The sequence below is a fragment of the Glycine soja genome, chromosome 18 (assembly GCF_004193775.1).
Source record: "Glycine soja cultivar W05 chromosome 18, ASM419377v2, whole genome shotgun sequence".
Classification (NCBI taxonomy): Eukaryota; Viridiplantae; Streptophyta; class Magnoliopsida; order Fabales; family Fabaceae; genus Glycine; species Glycine soja.
Window position 1 is genome coordinate 50,478,608 of NC_041019.1, and position 21,851 is coordinate 50,500,458.

Genomic DNA, 21,851 nt, shown 5'->3' on the forward strand with positions numbered 1-21,851 from the left:
CCCCCAACAACCTTTAAAAAAAGCTTTAAAGTATACTTACTCCGTTTGCCTTTAATTATCGGATTATGAAAAAAAAATTATTTGTAAGTTGTTTGTAAAATTTAAAATCGATCATATTAATTATTATTTATCAATTATATCCTTATTTTATCTCATATCTTTAATTAACTCATACATACATTTATTATAAAATGAAAAAAGATAAAATAAAATCACACAATTATTTTAATAAAATTAAAAAATTATTATATTTCTTGATTTGTAAAAACAACCTTAGATGACATATGAAAAGTAACGAGACAGTAATAAATAAGGGGCTAACGGTTCAAGTACAATATTCAGCAGATATGTTAGCATCAAAGAAAGCATCCTCTATATATTTAGTATTTACTGCTTTGCATAATGTTTCAGTGCGAAATTGGGCCCGCTTACCAAAAGCAAAAAAATGACCCTCATATTTTTGGGGGAAACAAGCAAGCTAAGTTGAGTCCTACTATTTAAACATTAAACTTATATTTTATATTATTGCTTTGTATTTTATTCTCATATATATATATATATATATATATATATATATATATATATATATATATATATATATATATATATATATCACAAAATAAAAAGTGGAGACACATACTTAAAATAACTTTAATTTCTTAACATGAATAATGTTTGTATTGTAGCTAGGTCAAAAGCATGCTAGCCTATCCGTTTCAAAGATGGTTTTTGTGTGAATTTTTTTTTACTTCATATGGAAAATATAAAATATAGCTTAAAATATTTTTGTATGAAAAATGTTTGGAGAACATAAATTTGGGACAGCAAAAAGTTATTACATTTTTATATTAGAGAGTATATTTAATATAAAAAAAATATGAGAGATAGAAATAACTACGTACATTAATGTCAAATACGTACGTTACTATAAATATTTTATGTTCAAATAATAAAATTGTTTTCGTATATCTGTATTTAAGTCAGCTTAATTGTAATTGCGAGTTAAATCTTCTAGTCATATTTTTCCATCTTAATGGCCAACATTCATTTGAAGGTGTATTTACTATTTAGTGTATTTCAAGCATAATCATTATAGGAAGGCAACGCCTAAGTGCTGGAAGTACGTACGAGAAACCCAAAATTAGAGGGCACCAAAACCTTAATTAGTGTGTCAGACTAAACTTAATGTGTACTGGGTTTTCATTTTTTGGGAGAAAAAACTCTTCTTCTTCACCTTCTCTAGGTTGATGATTTTTCTTTTCATTTTACTATACCTGTTTATTGATTTCTTTTAAGTAGCATAAGATGAACTGTTTTAGGTCTTGATGCAATCGAATAACTCAGGAGATTATAATCCAAATTATATATATATATATATATATATATATATATATATATATATATTTCTAATTGTATGTTTAAAGCTATTTCCCTGGTCACCATTTATTAGAGGATACAAAAGTTAGTTGAGTATTTTGTCATATTAGTTAAAATAAAAGTTTGGGCACGAAATTAGTTAGTTAGTTCGATCTTGTATATAAGCATCATAAATCATACTTTATAATTCAATTTTATAAGTTTATTCACTCTATTAGTTTATCACCATTAATGTCCTCATGATTATGTGTCCAAATTAATCCTACACAACATTAAAGAAAATCAAATTATAGTGGAGTAACTCTAAAAAGTATTATAGTATTTTATAATTTTTAATTAAATAATATTTTCTTAATCAAAATTATATTCACTGCCGAATTAAAAAAAAATCCTTTCACATAAATCATATATATATATTAATCTAAAATTATTTGTTATCTCGGTTATAAATATTAAAATCGACCCAATATAAATATTTTAAAATATATTAAAATATAAATTATTTGATTATCCTTTTGTTATTGTTCAATTTTGACAAAAATTAACATAAATGATCTTGATTAATATGTGGATATAATTCAACTATTGAATCAATAAAATGTACATTATATGAATTTATAAAAAGAATATAATAATTTTTAAAATTACACCAGCGCGGTGTAATTTGATTTCTTTTCATATATAAGGAAGGATCAAATTTACATTGGTATAAAGATAACTATTACATTATTTTATAAATTTCAATAGGATAATATTTTGTTAAAATTCAATGTTGAATTGAAAGTCTCTTTCACGTAGATTACATATACAAAATTTCATATCAATCCAAAATCATTTTTTATCTCTTTCGTATAGATTAAAATCAACATAATATAAACATTTTAAAATATACTAAAATATGAATTATTTTAATTACCTTTTATGGTTCAATTTTGACAAAATTTAATACAAATAATTTTGATAATATTTAAGTATAATTCAATGATGGGATAAATAATAATCATATTCTATATCAAATTATACAAATAATTATCAAAATTAGAATGGTGTGTAATATATAACTTCAAAGTCAGGCATATGCAAAATAACTATAATTAAGTAAACATATCTATTTTGATAAAAGTAATTATTAAAGAAATGAAAGTAGGTAGGAAACGAAGGACAAGGGTTCCCCTCAGTAGCTGGCGGCGATGCAAAGGTAGGGTTGGTTGTGGGGCCGGAGAATAGGAGTGGGCTCCAATTAAAATGGTTTAGGCTTAAAAACAGAAGTGCAAATATGAGCCAAACAAAATACGTTAATTTGTTTAAATTAGGAAATTTTACACACTAATTCAATCAAACCAACTTGATCAAAAAGGGAAAATTAAAGGCATTCCTTTAATTTCATTCTCACCACTCTCTTCCTTTTTCTTTCCCATCACTTCCTTTTTCCTTCTTTAATTGTTGATTTTTATCACCTTTCCTCTTCCCCTGCTTCTCTTCAACTTAAACTCAATCTCAAATTAAGCCTCCAAACACCAACAATACATACCATATGTTACCAAACCTTCCCCCTCTACTTTTTGTACACTCAATCTCCTCTGTCGGCTATGTTTCATCACTTGCTGAAGATAGCTTTGTAACCACCGGAGGGTGGAGCTAACCAAAAAAAAAAAAGAAGTATTAATTGCATAATGATATCTCTATCGTTTTTTTATGAAGATTTCTTGGTTTTATTGATGTTTCAGGATTGATTATCACCCATATTGTAAAACATCACAACTTGAACTTCACCAATAGTATGCAAATAATTTCATCAAACTTGAAAAGTGCACAATATTATGGTGAACAAAATTGCATTAATTCTATGAACACCAGATTACATTACAATCGTTGAAGTCTCATATTAATGATTGATCAAATTGTACAACATGCATATTCCTCTAGCCACTTCAACATTCCACCTTGACTTGGCTTCTATTCTTGGCTAATTTATTCAGTAGTTCAGCCAGGCTCTTCCTCCTCTTTGTCCCTTGTGATTCTGAGCTATCATCTGAACAGGAGGACGACGGTGATGAAATTTCTAACAAACTTCGCTTGGAAGTTGTCATCATTACTGGCTCCGACAATTCATCGGAATTGTCAGAATCAATAAGATGAGGAAAATTCAGCTTGGCCTTTTGGCCTCGCATTTTGAAAGCGGCTTTGTCATATGCCAAAGCCGCCTTCTCTTCGGTATCATACGTGCCAAGCCAAACCCTAGCTCCGTTCTTCTTTGGATCCCTAATCTCGGCCGCAAACTTTCCCCACGGTCTACGCCTCACCCCTCTGTAATGCTTCCATGTTGGTGGCGCATGATCACGCGCCACCACAGCCGTTGCATCCTCACTTCGGAAAGCAATGTTCCCTGAATCACCATCACATTTATTAGGGTCTGAAAATGGATCATGAGATGCAGCTTGGTGGGTTTCAGACATGAGATTGATGGAATCATGTCCAAGTAGGTATTGTTGAACAGATTCCAAGAATGCAAAATCGGAATCCACGGTGGCGGAAACCATGTTTTAATTTTCAGCTAACTTTGCTCACTGTATTTGGTGGAAACACCAATGTGTGTGTGCCTTGAACTATATGGTGCAGTGTATCATATATAGCATCGAAGTTTGTTTAAATAATTGCATTTTTCTGATAACTACTGTGGCACGTCTTATCTAACCGATGTAGAATCATCCTGTAGTGGTTTATAATAATATTATTGTAATGGTTGCTTCTTTGAAAGTTCCATAGATTTTGGCATCGTGCTTATTGAATTTTGAATTTTGAAGTGTCAATATTTGTCGTCACCTGTTTGTTCACTTTAAATATTACTAATTGCAAAACTCTATTTGTATAAGCTTTTAACAATAAGTTTATGGCGTTAAATATTGAATTATTTTGATTATATCATCAGTCACATGCACCTCATCTAACTAACCAAACACCCACCATGTATTTAACTTAACTATTTATAAGTTAGCCTATTTCCGGTTTAAATATTTGAGAATTTGTCTTTAGCTTTATTTAAAGACCTGATATAATTATTTACTAAAATATTTTTTGTTAATATATATAGCCCTTGGCTAGAACCATTATCGTTATATTTTTTCTTAGTTAGAGCCCTTCAGCATGCACATTTATTTCGCTTTTTAATTAAAAAAAAAAAGTAGATTTCGCACAAATATTACACCAGTGTTTTTTATATCTCATGATTAATTATAATCACATTAATTTAGAGGTGAATATTTACATAAAATAAACCTATTGTATGAGTTTAGTGCATCATGTGTTTGCTAGTAATTCTCGATTTCAATGTCCATTACCTGATTGTCAGATCTATTACTTACCTTTCTTTTCTGGTGAGCTTAGCCTCTACTATTGCCAAATCAAATGAGTGGATAGCTGATTTGGTTTTAAAATATGACAATTCTACCACATATATTCGTTATATAGTATTTTTTTTAAAAAAATTGTCTTTTTCCCTTCATGATATTCCTAGCATATAGATGGAATATTGTATATAAAAATAATCTTTTTTTTTTCTTTTAGGTTCCCGATCTTTATTTAATGTGCATACTTAATTTGACTCTTCACTATTATTAGTGGCCATACTTATCTAGAGTTTTCTATCAGGTGTATGTGGTGGTCATGATTGGCTAAAGGCCTAAGAATTCAAAGCTGAGAATGTTAAGAGAACCAACGACAAGGATATATAATATGGTAGCCTGGTAGGGAAAAAAGAGGTTTCTTTTTTACATACTGTTTTTTTTTTATTTATTAACCTATTAGTTATAAGATAAATTTGGCATAATGTAAGCCAGTGTTACCCTTATCATTTAATTATTCCTTTGTCCTTGGAGCAACTCAAAGGCTGTCCTTCATCACTAGTCTCTGATCACCATAGCCTCGTTGTTAATTAATATATTATCTTCAATTCTATTTTATCCGGTCTATCTGTAAATATTATATTAGAAAAACTGAGAAGCAAAACGTGATATGATTTTTCTAATATGTATTCATGGGCTCGTTTTAGACTGGGCGAGAGTCTAATTTAATTGATTAAGTAAAATATATGAAATTTTGTAAGTTTTTTTATATTTGTCTTCAATTTTAACTAGAGAAAAAAATTCACTTTAGTCTTCTATTAAATGACTTTAACTACCAATAAGAGTATGCATTATATGACTTTTGTCTTTTTAATGTAATAAATACTATTTCTTAATCCAAATATTTTATTTTTAGGTCCCTTGTCATGTATCCGTTGGAATTAGAAAATCTGTAATGATATTTGTTTATTAAAAAAAGACCAAATATGTCAACTTTTTTAAATATTAAAGTTAAAAAGGCTGTAGCCTGTATTCCACTTAGCAAGATTCTCTCTCATATATAATGAAAATTTTATGGGCAGGATTAAGTTGCTAAATATTATTGTATATAAAAGAAATTAATTAAAATATTAAACGGGCATGGGTTTGAGTGATGAAACTTTGCTATTATCAGGCGCAATACGTCACGCTCATGACTGAATATACATTTAGACTATGAATATATGTTACATTAAAAAAATGCATATATGTGATAAAAAAACGTAATCATATCGATAAATGAATTATAAAAAAATGAAGGGAATAACAACTTTTAGCAAGTGACCAGATAGACTTCAGCCCACCCACATGGCAATCACTTTCGTAGAACTACCTAAAGTTTGTCTGATATATATATATATATATATATATATATATATATATATATATATATATATATATATATATATATATTATAAACACAACAAAATTCTTTCCTTTTTAAATAAAACATGATGATGTATAGAACAAAGATGATCATCAACCTCTCAACGACCCAAGAAAAAAATAAACGAGGAAGAACTCCGTCAAATTTTATTCATATAAGTCAGGCGTTAGTTGTACTGAGTTTTATTTGAATACATACGATATATCATTATGTATTTTCAAGAGTATTATCTCATTAATCAACTAAAAACTTGGTACAAGACATGTTATAACCACACATATATCATTAGATATAATTTAAAATATAGTGAGATTTAATTTTAACAATTCCATAACTAGATCCTTTGTTTTTTAGAAGAAAAAATAATTTTCAGTTCTTTTTACTTGTTTTCTTTTTTGATTTGTGAGAGATCGGTTATAAAAAGTCGACATCAATAATACAATTAAAAAAGACACCCATGGTAAGGCAAAGTAAATAAACAAAAAAAATTGCATTGGTCAAATAATTTGATAAAGAATTAAACTAAAAGTGCTATTTTTTTGTTATAACATGAAAAACTCAATATTTTTTTTAATTTTTAAAGGAAAGAAAATCACTATATTATCTAATTTTCCAGAATATGATGATTCAAATAAAACGCAATCCATTTCCAGTCAAAAAAAAAAAAAACTCAACTCATTAACCCCCACTTGTACAAACCCATTCCTTAATTGAAACGTAAGCTTTGTCTTAAACTTTTTATAGGTGTTGTTAGGTGTATCCAACATTTTATCATATTGCCAATTTTGCCCCTTACACAATTTTACCAAAAAATTTCTTTCGTAAGAGTTTTTTTTTAATTTTTTTTAAAAAAATTTTTGACAAATTAATTTAAAATTAATGGTCTAAGCAAAACTTGAACCAACTAAGTTAACGAGCCAATTACGTTGTAAAATAAATAATGTTGTTATATATAATATTAAAATTTTCGATGTATATTTAATGCGCATGTAAATTTAAATAATAAATTTTGCAACAATTAATTTTAATATAAATCATACGAATTATTTACTCCGTATATTTTTTAAAAATAAAAAAATATTTACTATTACAAAATTTAATATATATTAAATTTTGTAATAGTAAATATATATTAAATTTAATATTTATTTTTATAATTATTAATATGTTAAATTACTCATTTGTGCATTAAGTTTTTTTTACTATTACAAAATTTAATATATATTAAATTTTATAATAGTAAATATTTTTTATTTTAAAAAAAATATACGGATTAAATAATCCGTATGATTTATATCAAAATTAATTATCACAAAATTTATTATTTAAATTTACATGCGCATTAAATATACATAAAAAATTTTAATGTTATGTATAGCAACATTATTTATTTTACAACGTAATTGACTCATTAGCTTAGCTGGTTAGAGTGCTGAGTTAATAACCTGGAGGTCACTTACAGAAGAACTTCTTCTGTAAGAGGAAAGAACTTCTTATGAAAGAAGTTCTTCTGTAAGAGGGAAAAACTCTTATAGAAGAAGTTCTTCCGTAAGATTGTGTAAGGGGCAAAATTGGAAAGGTGATAAAATGCTGGGTGCACCAGCAATTCTGCTGGGTGCACCTAGCAACACCCACTTTTTATTTATTTATAGATATCCTGAACTTAGTCTGCATAGCCCAAAATGCTCGGCCCAAATAACATCCTTCAATAAAATAAACAGCTCAATGGTCAATCATGTACCAAATTACACACACAAGCCCATGATTTTTGCACCCGTGTATGGTCTTCTAACCCCAGTTTTTTTTTTCTTACAAAAATATCTTTGATGAAAACAGGTTTTCACAATATATGTAGAGAAAATATAAACTAGAAACTTGTTTTTATTGTGTATCTAGATCAAATTATCCTAAGAAAATAAGTTTTTGTTGTGTAGTAAGTTGATGTAGGGAGGTGTCACTTTGTAATACACAATACAAATAAGTTTTTGTTGTGTAGTAACAGTGGAAACTAGCTAGTTTATATTGTGTATTGTATTACAATAAACAACAAAAAACTAATTTTCCTTGTGTATTGTAAAATTCACAACCCTCGGGTAGAATGTGCGTTAACGTAAAAACACCTGCATCAATACTAGTAAAGTGTTATCTTTTTCTACACAATGACAAGTAGAATGAGTCTATTGTGTGTGTGCGTGTGTGAAAATTTTGGTTTCAAAACTAGTTATTGTAAATTGAAAATATCCTAGCCTTTCATTTAGAAATTAATATATCATAGCGCTCAAAATTATTTCTCATGGTGGGAAACATTATCATCCTAGCATCATCCCATCTTCAAAGGAAAAAAAAAAAAAAAAGGAAAGTGTAAAATGGGATCTCAGAATGGAATTATTGGCGTAGAGAAAGAAGTTACATTTTAAAGACAAAAAAGTTGACTCTACTAGTTTGGGAGAAAGCTTAAAACAACTCAATAACTCATAAATTACTTTTACAAGGAAACATTATTTTTTAGCTTAATATTAATTAAAGGAAGTGATATGATTAGCTTCAATGCCGGAGACTTAATTTTCAATGTAATAATTATATATACACAAAGGATATTTCAAATGAGAAAACTTTTTAAAAATGAGAAAACGAAAATAATTATTTTTAACCTTTATATCACAATTAAACAATTTTAATGGATGGGATTAAAATTCAATTAAAAAAAACTCACATGCCTTTTTGCTCTCCCTCTCAAGATAGATACTAAAACAAACACAAAAAATACTACCACCAATGTGCTGAACCATCGGTAACAAATCATAGGACACGTGAAGCAAGTTCTTGAGTTTCCACTGTAAGCCACCCTCGTTCCTCCCTCAGTCCCACTTGCTTCAAATGTCAAATTGGCATCACAAATGAGTCAAAACTAGTCTGCTGACAGAAAATTTTCTTTACAAGGCTAAGTGTATGTGCATGAAATAACAAGGATATCATCTTCATACAAGTTTAATAGTCGTAGGCCAGTAGCACTTGGGGTTCAATATCCAGCAGTTAATTCTTTTTAACTAATATTAACATCACATATTCACCGTTTTGCAACAAATGAGAAAGAAGGGGAAGGGGAGAAAGAAGATATTAAACAGTTTTACAATGTTAGTCAATTTAAAATTGTTATTGATATATAAAAATATATCATCAAATTTATTACACAATGATTTGTAATAGAATGATAATATAGCGCATCACCTATTTTTTGATACAGTAAGTTGTTATATCACATTGTTTCATATTATCAATTATAAATGTAGCAATTAATATAACTTTCGTTTGATCAAAATAAGAACATACCTTCAAACTCTATTTCGTTCATGGGCTAATTTATTTAGCAAACCAGCTATCCCCTTCGTTTTCTTGGATCCTTCTAAACCATCCTCAAATGTGGATGATGAAGAAGGAGGGTCACTCATCTGGCTACTTGCAATTGAAGCATCCAATGGCAGCTTGGGTGGAATGAGGTGAGGAAAATTGAGCTTGGCTTTGGAGCCTCTGATCTTGAAAGCAGCATTGTCATAGGCCAAAGCAGCTTCCTCTTCAGTGTCATAAGTCCCAAGCCAAACCCTACCATTTTTGTTTGGGTCTGTTATCTCAGCAGCAAACTTTCCATGTGCCCTACGCCTCACTCCTTTGTACCTCGTCCATTTCGGAACTTCTTTTTGTGCTTTAGCACCTTCCACATTATTGTTCAAAGCATTGGCTTCATCATCATGCATGTAATGTTGAATAAGGTCCGAAAGTGTCATGTCGGATTCAGTAGTAGCAGTAGTAGCATCACAATAATTATCCATCTTCTTAATATTGCTGAAGGTATACAGTGTCTGAATTTGGAGATAAGTTTGTTGTTGTTACTACAACGTTCTAAGGAACTCATGCATGCACAATGTATAAATAGATAGTATACTATATGTGTGATGTTGTTCTCGATCGACACATGCATGCTCAGTCATTAATTTGCAGACCATGTTATATTATTTTATGTATATATTCATGTTGAGTTGTTGACTTGTTGACTTGTGCTGGAAACGAAAATTTGGAAAAACATGTTCTGTTTGTATGAATGCATATTTAGTAAACAAAAAACGAGTTCCAAATGGGGCATTTTGTTTGGAAAGTGTACTTTTTTTTTTTTTTTACTTTGAACTGCTAATATCTGAAAGTATCTTTGAATTTTAGTTAGTTGTAGTCCAATTGAATACATTTACGTAAGATGGGAAAGCTCTCCATGGCGCATATCTCTCTACATAGAATTCAAACCGAAATCATATGAAAAGGAATCAAAGTCTTTATTACTTAAGACATTGGTCTAAGTTTTTTTTTTGGAAGGCAAATAATTATATTATAAGGTACCAGTGGCACCAAAAATCAACAAATAAATCCCTGCTTATGCACTCACTACAAAAGAAGTTACTTATACCGACACATCTATAGTGACATATACAATTTAGTGTAGGTATAATTTTTACCTATAGATAGTATATTTGGGTAAAACTTTTTCTTATGTCGGCCTATTAGCAAAATAATTATTATGTTAGGCATTAGTATAAGTGTTCAAACGATTTTAATTAATTTGTAATAAAAGACATACATTGATAAGACTTATATAGTTTTATGAATAGAGACGAAAAAATAAATCACACTTAGTTTTAACTTAACTTCAAAATTTAACAAAAAAATAAGAGTATTAGTTACTCATCATTTGGAATGATTGTGAATTTTTTATTTTGTTTTTTACATGCAATTAAAATAATTTTTAACTTTATTTCAAAATATTTTTACATTTATTTTTAAAATTATTTTAAAAAATAATTTGTAAATTTAATTTTTAATTTTAAAAAGAGACACTCCCTATCTTTAAAAATAATCTTTTTTATTATTATTAGCATCGTTATAACCACTATCATCCCAACACCTCAATCACCATTTACATTAATATCATCTTTTATGATGATTGTTTTAAAGTCATATTTAAAATATTTTTAATTGATTCCCAATATAAAAATATTTAAATTGACAATTATCAAAATTAAAAATCAAAAGGTTTATATCACGCATAGACCATTGTCGGTCGTATGAAGAATTGCAGTTTGATAAACAACATCGAAGCAATTCACGAGTATTATTAATAGTCAAAGTTCTCCAGATCTTTCCTAACGGCTATATAAATATTAACAGTGTACTGTATTTTATTTTTGTTATAGTTTGGTGATGATCTCATTGATTTCTGAGTTTAATTGATTTTCATTAACGTTGTGTAAAAGCTTTTACACTACCACCCAATTATAAATTATCTTTATGAACCAATTTATTATAATCAACATGAATTTATAAAATTAACCCATTTACGTTTTTTTTAAATGACATGTTTAATCGTCAAATAAATAGATTGGGGTAATCCTGATTATTTAATTAACTAACAGTCCACTGATTGTCCTACAAAACATCTGTCGATATAGTATTTGAAACATTCTAAAGAAAGTGCCTTTTAATTATTTTATATTAAACTTTGAAATTACATTTGCAAAAGAGTTTCAATACATTATTATTGATCAATATAAGTATAATTTTTAAAAATATATTATAAAAATTAATAAACTTGCCTAACTTGATTAAATGTCAGTGTTACATTATAAATATATACACTATTTTTTTCGTAAAATAAATGCATTTGTTTATTATTTATAAATGTACGTGTGTGCATAATTTTTTTCTAATCTTTTTTTAACTCACAACATCTAATATGGTTTAAACTTAAGATTATGTTAACTACTTGGACATCTTGTATTAATTAATATGATCAAAATATAATATATATAACTGTAACTCTCATCCTGTCTATAGGCCATTGAGTTATTTTTTATAATTAAATTACGCCGAAACCAAAAGTTTTGGGAAGGGTTATTATTTGGTGATCCATAAATGTCCTATTTTATCAACTTTATATTTAAGATAGTAGATGATAATAATGATAATGATAATAATAATGATGATAATAATAATAGTGACACGAGAAAGATTATTATCAAATATAAAAAATGTATTTTTTATGAATAAAAAATAAATTCACAATTTTTTTTGTTGCAAAAAAAAAATACAAACTATTCTTCATACCATTGACAATTGTGTATGCATGATATAAACCTTATGAATTTTAATTTTGGTAACTGTCAATTTAAATATTTTTATATTGTGAATCAATTAAATATATTTTAAATATGACTTTAAAAATTTATTATAAAAATAATAAATTATCATTTAAATTATTTTAAAATAATTATCTTAAAAATTAATAAATTTATCATATGATAATTTATGATTAAATAATTATGGTACCCTACGTATAACTCTTTTGTTAAAATATTATAACCATTGCTAAATTAGATATTATATATTTTTATAAATAAATTAGTGAAAGAAAAAATCTTTCAATGCAGTAAATTGGCATGTGAGAGTACAGCTCGCCATATCCATTCACGTGGCAATTGTTGACCTTGGGAGAAACAAGAGCAAGTTCTCATAAACTATTGTCTCTCAAACACAATCTTGCCACACCAAATAGTAAGTCAAGGAAGCCGCAGATGGTGGAGTGAAAACGTGAGAAAGAAGAAACACATGAGGGACATTTTGACCAAAATAGTACAATATAAAGGATATTTAAAAAATACTTATAAACAATGAGAAAAAAGTCATATAATTAAAGGAGAAAATAATTTCATATTATTGTCCAATTACAATTTATTAAATATGATAAATTTATTAATTTTTATAATAATTATCTTAAAAAATATTAACAATAGTAATTCATGATTAAATTCTATCCATGACTATTAATTAGTTTAGGTGAATTTAGATATGGTGGCACAATTGTAGTTTAAAAAATCATTAGTCTAGGAGTATATATAGCTGTGCCGAAGGTAGGATATAGACATACAAATAAATCTGTATTTTGTGGATATCAAAATAGTTTTAATTTTGACGAAAAATATTCATTTTAATTGGAGATGAATATGAGTAATATTCAATTTTTTTTAAATGGATAGGGGTATGAGAATGAATATGTACGGACATATTTCGTACTTGTATGGTCGTCCCAAACTCGTATAATGATTAAATTATAATTATTTTATATTATATATTACTTAATTATCTTTAAACTTTTATACTTGATCTCTATTCTTTCTGAAGCGTGAAGCCTTTTATTTTATACTTATTGTACTTCCTTAAATAAATAATAATATATATTTGTTTTTATTCAAATTTTTTTTCTTAAAGTTAATTTTTATGTTTTCCTTGCCATAATTTTTGTTTTTAAGATAATAGACTGAGGGACAGGTATATATGAACCTCAATGGAGATGAAAATCACATATTCATCCCCACCCGTTGTTATGTCTAATACCATATAAATTAGCATTAATCTTAATTAAAAAATAAAAACAAGTATGTATCATCACGTTCACGTGTTAGTACTTTATAAATAACACTTGACCAACTTGTTTAAAATTGAAAAAGAAAAAAATAAGAAATTTGCTTTTTTAAAACAACACTATTTTAAGAAGTAAATATGCAAATAAGATTTTCTACTTAAAAAGAAAAAGAAAATTGCTTCTTCTTTTTTTAAAAAAAAACAAACACAAAAAATGTCTATTTTATCAAAAAAAATATTTTTTAAATAAGTTTAAACAAACAGAGTTTTGAGTGTTTTACGTACAATAAAATTGTATCTACAACATGCTAATGTGTAACAATGGATACAATGTTCTTCACGTAGGATATATAACATTAAATACACTCATTAGGATCAACTTAATGTGAGGAATTTTGATAATATACATGAAGCTTTTATTTAATATAATATATGAAATAAGATATGAAGTTATAAGCTATAACTTCATTATCACCATTGCAATAAAAAGAAAAATGTACAACATTAAATGCAATTTCATAACAATTCAATCGATATAATTTAGTTGGACCAAATTAGCATAATTAATTAATTAAATCAGGTTGAATTAAATTGATACATCAAGTAATAAATAAATTATTGAAAAGGGTTAAAAGTAATTGTTTTGTTAGGGCTTATGAAAATATCATTCTTTTTGGTCACTCGCACAGCCTATCCAAAGAAGTCATTGGATGCTAGGTTATTACAATCTTTAGAGACATAGTGCTAAGGCAAAATCTTCCCTCCCCTCGTCACACCCTAAAATGGATCTTATAGCACGAAAGTTTGTTCAGGTCAATTATGCTGGAGGCATTCCCTTTTACCTAGATTATATCTAGTATTAAAAAAATTTGGCTTTCTAAAGTAAATAAGTGCAAAGTAAATAAGCTCTATAGTTAATTAGAAAATTAACAATTAATATTCTAACATGTACATGATTTATTATGCATGTGCACATAATACTAATCATTAATTGTTCTTATCAACAGCTAAAATTACTTTACCATTTGAAAAACAGCATATCATTTTCCAACAAAAAAAGAAAAGATCACACACTACCATCTTAGCTTGTTCTTGCCAACTCAATATGTATGACTAACATTGGTTCAACAATTACCATCAATTTCCAAAGTACAACCCTGAAGAAATAACATGTTTTCTCCTCTTTTCCCTTGTTTTTATCTTTCATTGTGGTGTGACAGGAGTTCAATATCGATGAGATCCAAAAGCTGTATTGTCAGTTGCAGCATGCCAAGTGAAAATCAGGTAAGCTAAAGCTACTAAATTACCCATCCAATGGGCGTCTTCATCTATTACAATGTTCAAAATAGTATTTTCCGCCTCCTGCAAATTTCCCAAGCTCAATCAGATTCTAGTTTGAAATATATGCTACAGAAAACATTCATATCCAACTTTCTTTACAATGCCATACAGATCAAAAGAAAGGGGAAGGGGGAGAAAGGGACAGTCACTTATTATAATGTATGTGGAGATTTACGTCGCTAAATATTTATACATAGCAATATTCAAGAAAACCCAGTTTCATTCACATATTGAAGATGGTAGACCAGTCAAGAAGCAAATATATTTTTAGTATTGCAGTCAGGTGATTTCAAGATTAGTTTGATCATAGAAGATAATTAATCAAGGCTAAAATGTGTTTTAGGTCTCACAATTTTCGGTCAAAATTAATCTTAGTTCTTATAAAAATTAGCATACCCTGGTGCAAGCTCCTTGCTTCGCGAAGGTATGGGAGAGGATAATAGTTCACAGCCTTCTCCTTACATATACAAAGAGACTAGTTCTGGATTCAAGTCCATGACCAACCGACAAATATGCAACTTTACCGTAGCACCAGGGCTCGTCCTCATTTTAGTTCCTATACTTTAAAAGTAATGATATTTGGTCCTTGTACATTTTGTAATTGGTGAATTTTGTCTCTCATCCTAGTATCATAAGTTCATCAAAGGGGGACGAAACGAAATTCACCAATTATAAAAATGTGACAACCAAAATCTTTGTTTTTAAAATATTGGGACTAAGATTAATTTTGACTGAAAATTAAGGGACCTAATATATATTTTACCCATTAATTTAATACTTGACTCTGGTATATACAAAGTTGTCCCAAAATACCTCTTCAGTCGGCCAAAATCTTCATAATCCATCACACTAAGAGATTCAGAGCAAATATCCTCATTGCCCCCAAAGTTAATGTTGGCCTGTTTACAATGTGTAACTTCTGCCATGAAATGAGAAAGACACATCGACAAATATATCCCAACAATAAAAGATAACAGCCAATTAACAAAGAAAATTCTATTAAATTATTTTGTAATATTTAACAGATACTGACTGGTTCCATTCAAATATACGAAATTAAGAATGTGTTAGTAAATCACCCATTGAGAAGGTTTATAGCAGGAAGAGGAAGAGTGGTAATAGAATATTAGAGTCATAAGTTGTAACTGTTTAGTGGGAAAATAGTTGTAATAAAGAGGGTAGGAATAAATGTGAAGAAAGAGTTTGTAACTATCCAGTAGACAATAATTTCTAATAAGGAGAAGGCTGGAATAAATAAGAAAATGGGAGAGTCCAGGTCTCGAATACCTGAATCATATTTTCTTTTTTCAGCAATTTTTCATAACCATTTCTGTTTATGAATCCATCTTGCTATTGAGCTACAATGAGGGGATTGATTTGAATAAATTTTCCATATTTTCTTACTATTTCTGATTCAGTTGTCAGAATCCCACCCATGAATGCCCCAAGTAGGTACTGACAATCAGCATAAATGAAAAAAGGATGTATCATGATTTAGCTTCTAGGCAATCACCAGAATAAAAGTGGGACGTTAAATAATAGAAGGATATGTGGGTATTACTGTATCACACTTAATGGTTTGACCCTCAGTTTGCTAATTGAGTTAGATTAAAGCACCGAAGCTATCCAGAAGTTGTTAATAGCAGTTTTCCTAGATTGTTGATATGATAGCTTTTGGCCATGATCGTATACATACAGTATCTTGGTAGGATTCTGTTATTGCCATAATTAAGATAAAAAAAAAAATGTACTAGGCATCAGTTGCTGAGAGCTAAAAGGAAAGACAATATGGATTTGGCTTCCACTCCTTCAAAGCAAAGTGACCACATTAATTAGCTCAGATATAACTCCAAACAATAAATTCTCGAGTTTAGAAAGGATAGGAGAGAGGATGGAAGAAAGAACATGAAACTTTTCACATGAAGATAATCAAAGTCCTCATATTTTAATCATTTTAAGTTGATAATTTGCATAATATTTATTTCAAGTTGGTAAATAGTGCTGACATAAGAATTCCAGCTTGCATTATTCATCCACCAGATCATCCAACACCAACCCCAAAACACACAAATGCACAAAAGGCAAATTGAAAACTTCCACATAATCAGTACAAACCCTTTACACCAAATAATCGTGATTCCCACAGAAGCAAAGGGTAGATACATCTATTCTGGCACAAAGCCACAAGTTATATACAAGATCAGAATTATATGCACACAAGCAATTTTTTATTGGACATTTTCTCATTTGTAATGGGGAGGGGGGAGGGATGCTGTTAAAAGAAAGGAAGAAAATAAATTCAACCGACCTTGATAAGAGACTTTACTTCTTGTACCTTCTCTTCCACATCCTTCCTGTGCTTCTTCTCAATTTCACTCATAGCATCAGCCCATTTTATTTTCTCTTGAATTGAAACAAGCAGATTTTCTGATGTAGACAACCTATGTTTCAAAGTCATGAATTAAATTTCAACAGTATTTTGGAGAGAAACTCGATCAAATCCTAAAAAATAGCAGAACATAGATATATACCATTTTGAAAAGTTCTGAACCACAAACAAGACAAACAGAAATGGAAAGCAAAAACCTAAGAATCAAAAGCTTTCTATAAAATAAAAAAATTGAGACAAGTTGATAATTGGAAGATCAAACCAACTCCAATAGAGCTCGGATGCTGAGCAAACTAAATACAGCCTATTTTCAAAATATTCCATAGTTCAAAAATTCAAAGCTCTGAAGTAATGAGGCAAAGAAATTACAATTTTACACTGATATTACCACTATCCAGTCTCACTAGCCATGTTTACCATCACACGAGGCAATCCAAGTACTTTTTTCCACATACAGGCAGTTGATTTACTAATAATCAGACATAAGAGTACAGGTTATTCAAGCTCCTACTTGATAAAAAGATGCATTACCAGTTAGAGAGTGTTTGTATCATACTCCCTAGTTGAGCATGCCTCAAGTCCCTACATGCTGCAAACTGGACCTGAAATGACCCTCAAAGATCAATTAAATTCCTTATAGAGGACTTGTTAAATTAAAAGGTAGAAAGGGATCCAAAGCACAATTTTTAAAAAATAACACATGATGATGGGCTAGGACCTGAAAGCATTGCCGCAGATGATCCAACTTTCCTCTTACTATTCCCTAATGAAAGCAAGAAAACTTAGAAAACCAATTTATTAATTTGAGAATCTAACTTCTTCTGCATAATGACTATTAAAAAATGTTATAAAAGAAAATAGCACAAAGCCAGCAAATAAAAATTAGAGAAAAAAAAACAAGCGGCATAAACTAATGATAAATATATTTATTTTAAAATTTATTTCTTATTTATAATGCATTTTTATCATTATAGCAAATAAAAATTAATGAGTTAGCAGAGGACTAAATGAAAATTATAAATAAATAAAAGAACATTTTATTCAATATCTATAGGCATTAGCATTAACAGATCAATCACAATAATTACAACAATGTTCCCAGATCCCTAAGAGTAGTTGTTGTTTGGATTGTGATACCAAATAGTATTAACACAAATGATTTGCTTTATATGCAAAGATCTTGTAAGAATAATCCCCAAACATTTCCATTATTTCCTTTAGCAGATTTTGGGTGATTTATGAAATTTACTACAGTTTTTGCTGATGTTTTCTTGCACAAGAATTGAATAGCAGCAGAATAGATATATTATATTCTGTCTCCTGCTTCCATTAGAAAGATTGGATGTTATTATACCCTCAAACTCCCCTCTCTTTTTGAATGAATTATTTTATTACAATAGCAATGAACAAATAATCATAATAACAATTGTGTAAATGCACATTCCATTAATTTTGCCACATTTGAGTTTGAGCAGAAATATATTCTCTTGAAGAGAATGATCCCTACCGAGTACATGCATTCACTAATTAGAAAATCTTCAAGTTCACGAACATTTGTCATGTCTAACTCCTGCATCAGTTGGTTATAGGGTAGTACCTAAAGAAAAATAAAACGCACTTTTAAAAATTGATTACAAATGTCAAAATATAAAGACACTCAGCCTCAAACGGCAATACCAGGAAGAAACTTTAGTGTGTTATTGATTAAAATGACTTCGACCAAACAATCCTATACAAAATCAAGGAATAGATTCCAAGCAAGAAGAAGAAGAGGGATAAAGGGAGGATAAGATATCCTCTAAAGTGTAATTAGAAGAGAACTTATTTCTCAAACAACCCTGAGCCAAACACCATGGAAAACCTTATCCCATAACAGATCTAAAAGCAAAAGGACAGCACCAATAAAAGATGTGAGTGTTTCAAAATGTACCAGATGTAAAAGCAGCACACTTCCACTGAAATTTACCCTCCTTATAAGACGTATTTTTTATATTATATTTGTACAAGAACTACAAGCAAGTAATTGTATGCACATTGGTTGACAATCTAACAAATGCAAATCAGGGCATAAGCACCTCGATTCAAGACATTGCACTATCGCAAAGGGGTGGGATTGCAGAACCACAGGACAGAGCAGAAAGAATTCATTTTTCACCCAAACTCAAATAACACACACACACACATATATACAAGACAGTCAATAACAGCGGGTCTAATAGGTAATGCCTTGTATGTCTCAGCCAGTGTAAGAACAGTGAGTTGCTTAAGCTTGAGGATCTGATCAGGTATCAATTGAGGAAAGCAATCAGCATTACCTACAAGCAACTTAAACTTTTAAATAACACAGTTATTTTATTTATTTATTTATGTACAAAGTTGTAAAGAAACAAAGATACAAGAAAAAAATACAAAAATAATTAAATGAATATAAATGTACGAATTTTCCTTATTATATTGTTGCAAACTGCAAAGTAGAAAATAATGTGAGGTGTCTATAGGCTTCTTGTATTATAGGGCACAATAATAGTGGGCTATGAGAAATCACAAAATGAAAATAATCTTCTATTCCAGCATGCATACTTTAAATTAAGTAAACCCGTAATATTACAATAGCTACGAGAAGCATTATAAAACTAGTGATGTCAATAATGAATAGTAGTTCAAGGCAACGAGCTAAAAATACACCATATTTGATGGTGGATGGTGCTGCAGCCAAGTGCAGAAACATGGCAGTGATGTTAAAAAACTGTAATATATAAACTACAATGTCCTGCAGATTTTTAATGAAAAAAAATTACCAATTAATATCAAGAATAAAAAATATAAACTCAACGAAAGTAGCACAAATTAAAAAATCAATACATTATTTATATAAAGAAAAGACACAGAAATTCTTAAACAATCAAATAATAAAAATCTAAAACCAATAGTCACTATAGGCAAACAAATAAAAACAACTAAAAAAGCCAAAACAATAAAATGGTTACCCACTTACCCTATAGGTTCTCCTCATTTTTCAATCACCCAATCAACCTCCTTACAGAAATTAAAACTTACAACTTTCCATCTCATGTTGCTAACATCCAGCAGTCGCATTAAGAATAATAAATTCAAAAGTCATAATTCACCATGAATATGTCATCTCATAGTAACAGATGGTTGCTACAAATACTCATCCAGTACATCAACCACATTCTACTGGAAAAGAAAAACAATCAATGAAGGCAGGAAAACACCTACTGGATATAAATGTATGGAGAAAAAAAAAAACAAAACATAAAAGGTGAATCTATAGGCTTACTCTTGTAATCACTCCATGTTCCGTGTGCAAACAACCGAAGCATATCAAGATAAGTAGAATTCTCAGTTGCTTCAAGCTGCAAAAAATCACGACTCAAAAAATTACAGCAGACATGCAGGAACTGATTCACAAAATTGAATCAGCAAAAACAGCGTTCTCAATTCTCATGTCATGCATAAACTTTCGTATTATAATAAAAATGCTCGCCATAAAACATGAATACATGACCAATTGAGGAACTATTCACAAAATTGATTTGGCAAAAACAGCATGCTCACTCACAATTTTTCATGTTACCTCAAAAAAATCGGCAACAGAAATCGCCGAAACTAAATACTGCACTAATAATAATAATAATAATAATAATAATAATAATAAAAGACGATCATGATTGGATAAAGAAATCAAGAAAAGCCTTTAAAGTGTAGAGCCCCATAGATAAGATCCATAAACATGGCCTTAAATTTATTTTTATTTTTTTTATAAGTGGAGTATCAAGTTCACTTATATGTTTGATCCATCGTCATTTCATTAGTGGAGATGTTAAATCCTTATATTTGAGAAGAAGCGTAGAGAGAGGATGAGGAAAGAAGAACCTGTAGAAGGTTAGGGAGGGCGAGAAATTGAGAGAAAGAGAAGACGTTGGGGTGAGAAGTGGCTTGGACGAGGATGGAAGTGAGTGCGTTAGCGTTGGGGGAAGCAGAGGCTTGCTTCACCAACTGCTCCATCACCTCCGATTGCTTCTTCTCCATCTTTAGCGTTTCAATTTCGCGCTCATCACTACTCTCTTCTTTGCCTCTATAGTTCTCCTTATATACCATCCCATTCATGCTGTTAATCTTTTTTTTGCTAATTACTCACTACTGATGCTGCAAATATTCAAATAAAAAATGGCTCGCCTTTCAAGGAAATCAAAACAATTAAATCAAACGTAGTTGTACTTAATACAAGTATTTAGTGAAGGTAAAATGTATAAAGTGTTTAATATCTGAAATAATTGAATGTGTTTAAACGAATAATTACCTACTGTTACTTAACTGGTATTTTTTGAACAGAATTATTCTATTGTTCTTCCATTAGAATTAGAGGATCGTATTGTTAAGAAAAATGTTATTTATATAATAAGTTGTAAAACAAATTTTACAATTAATAATAATAATAATAGTGTTACATGAATTCTTATGTTTCATATTTAAAAAAAAAATTAAAATCAAT

General features: G+C 29.2%; 3 protein-coding genes across 4 annotated transcripts; all 3 read right to left on the minus strand.

The window, feature by feature from the left end:
- Positions 1–3,151: 3,151 nt before the first annotated feature.
- LOC114395424 (ethylene-responsive transcription factor 2-like) lies at positions 3,152–4,003 on the minus strand. The gene has a single exon (XM_028357203.1). The coding sequence runs from the start codon at positions 3,915–3,917 to the stop codon at positions 3,309–3,311; it is 609 nt and encodes a 202-aa protein (XP_028213004.1). The 5' UTR covers positions 3,918–4,003; the 3' UTR covers positions 3,152–3,308.
- A 5,473-nt stretch (positions 4,004–9,476) lies between these two features.
- Positions 9,477–9,971, minus strand: LOC114397383 (ethylene-responsive transcription factor 2-like). The gene has a single exon (XM_028359438.1). The coding sequence runs from the start codon at positions 9,969–9,971 to the stop codon at positions 9,477–9,479; it is 495 nt and encodes a 164-aa protein (XP_028215239.1).
- Positions 9,972–14,539: 4,568 nt separating this feature from the next.
- Positions 14,540–21,505, minus strand: LOC114395148 (COP9 signalosome complex subunit 7-like). Of its 2 annotated transcripts, none has more exons than XM_028356857.1 (9): positions 21,233–21,505; positions 20,637–20,712; positions 19,562–19,650; positions 18,843–18,932; positions 18,054–18,098; positions 17,867–17,937; positions 17,255–17,387; positions 15,760–15,865; positions 14,540–14,967 (listed from the first exon to the last, which is right to left on the minus strand). In XM_028356857.1, the coding sequence occupies exons 1-8, from the start codon at positions 21,464–21,466 to the stop codon at positions 15,791–15,793; spliced, it is 813 nt and encodes a 270-aa protein (XP_028212658.1). In that variant the 5' UTR covers positions 21,467–21,505; the 3' UTR covers positions 14,540–14,967; positions 15,760–15,790. The 2 variants fall into 2 exon arrangements, with proteins under 2 accessions (XP_028212658.1, XP_028212657.1); XM_028356856.1 differs by having other exon boundaries at positions 15,760–15,845; positions 21,233–21,503.
- Between the last annotated feature and the right edge of the window lie 346 nt (positions 21,506–21,851).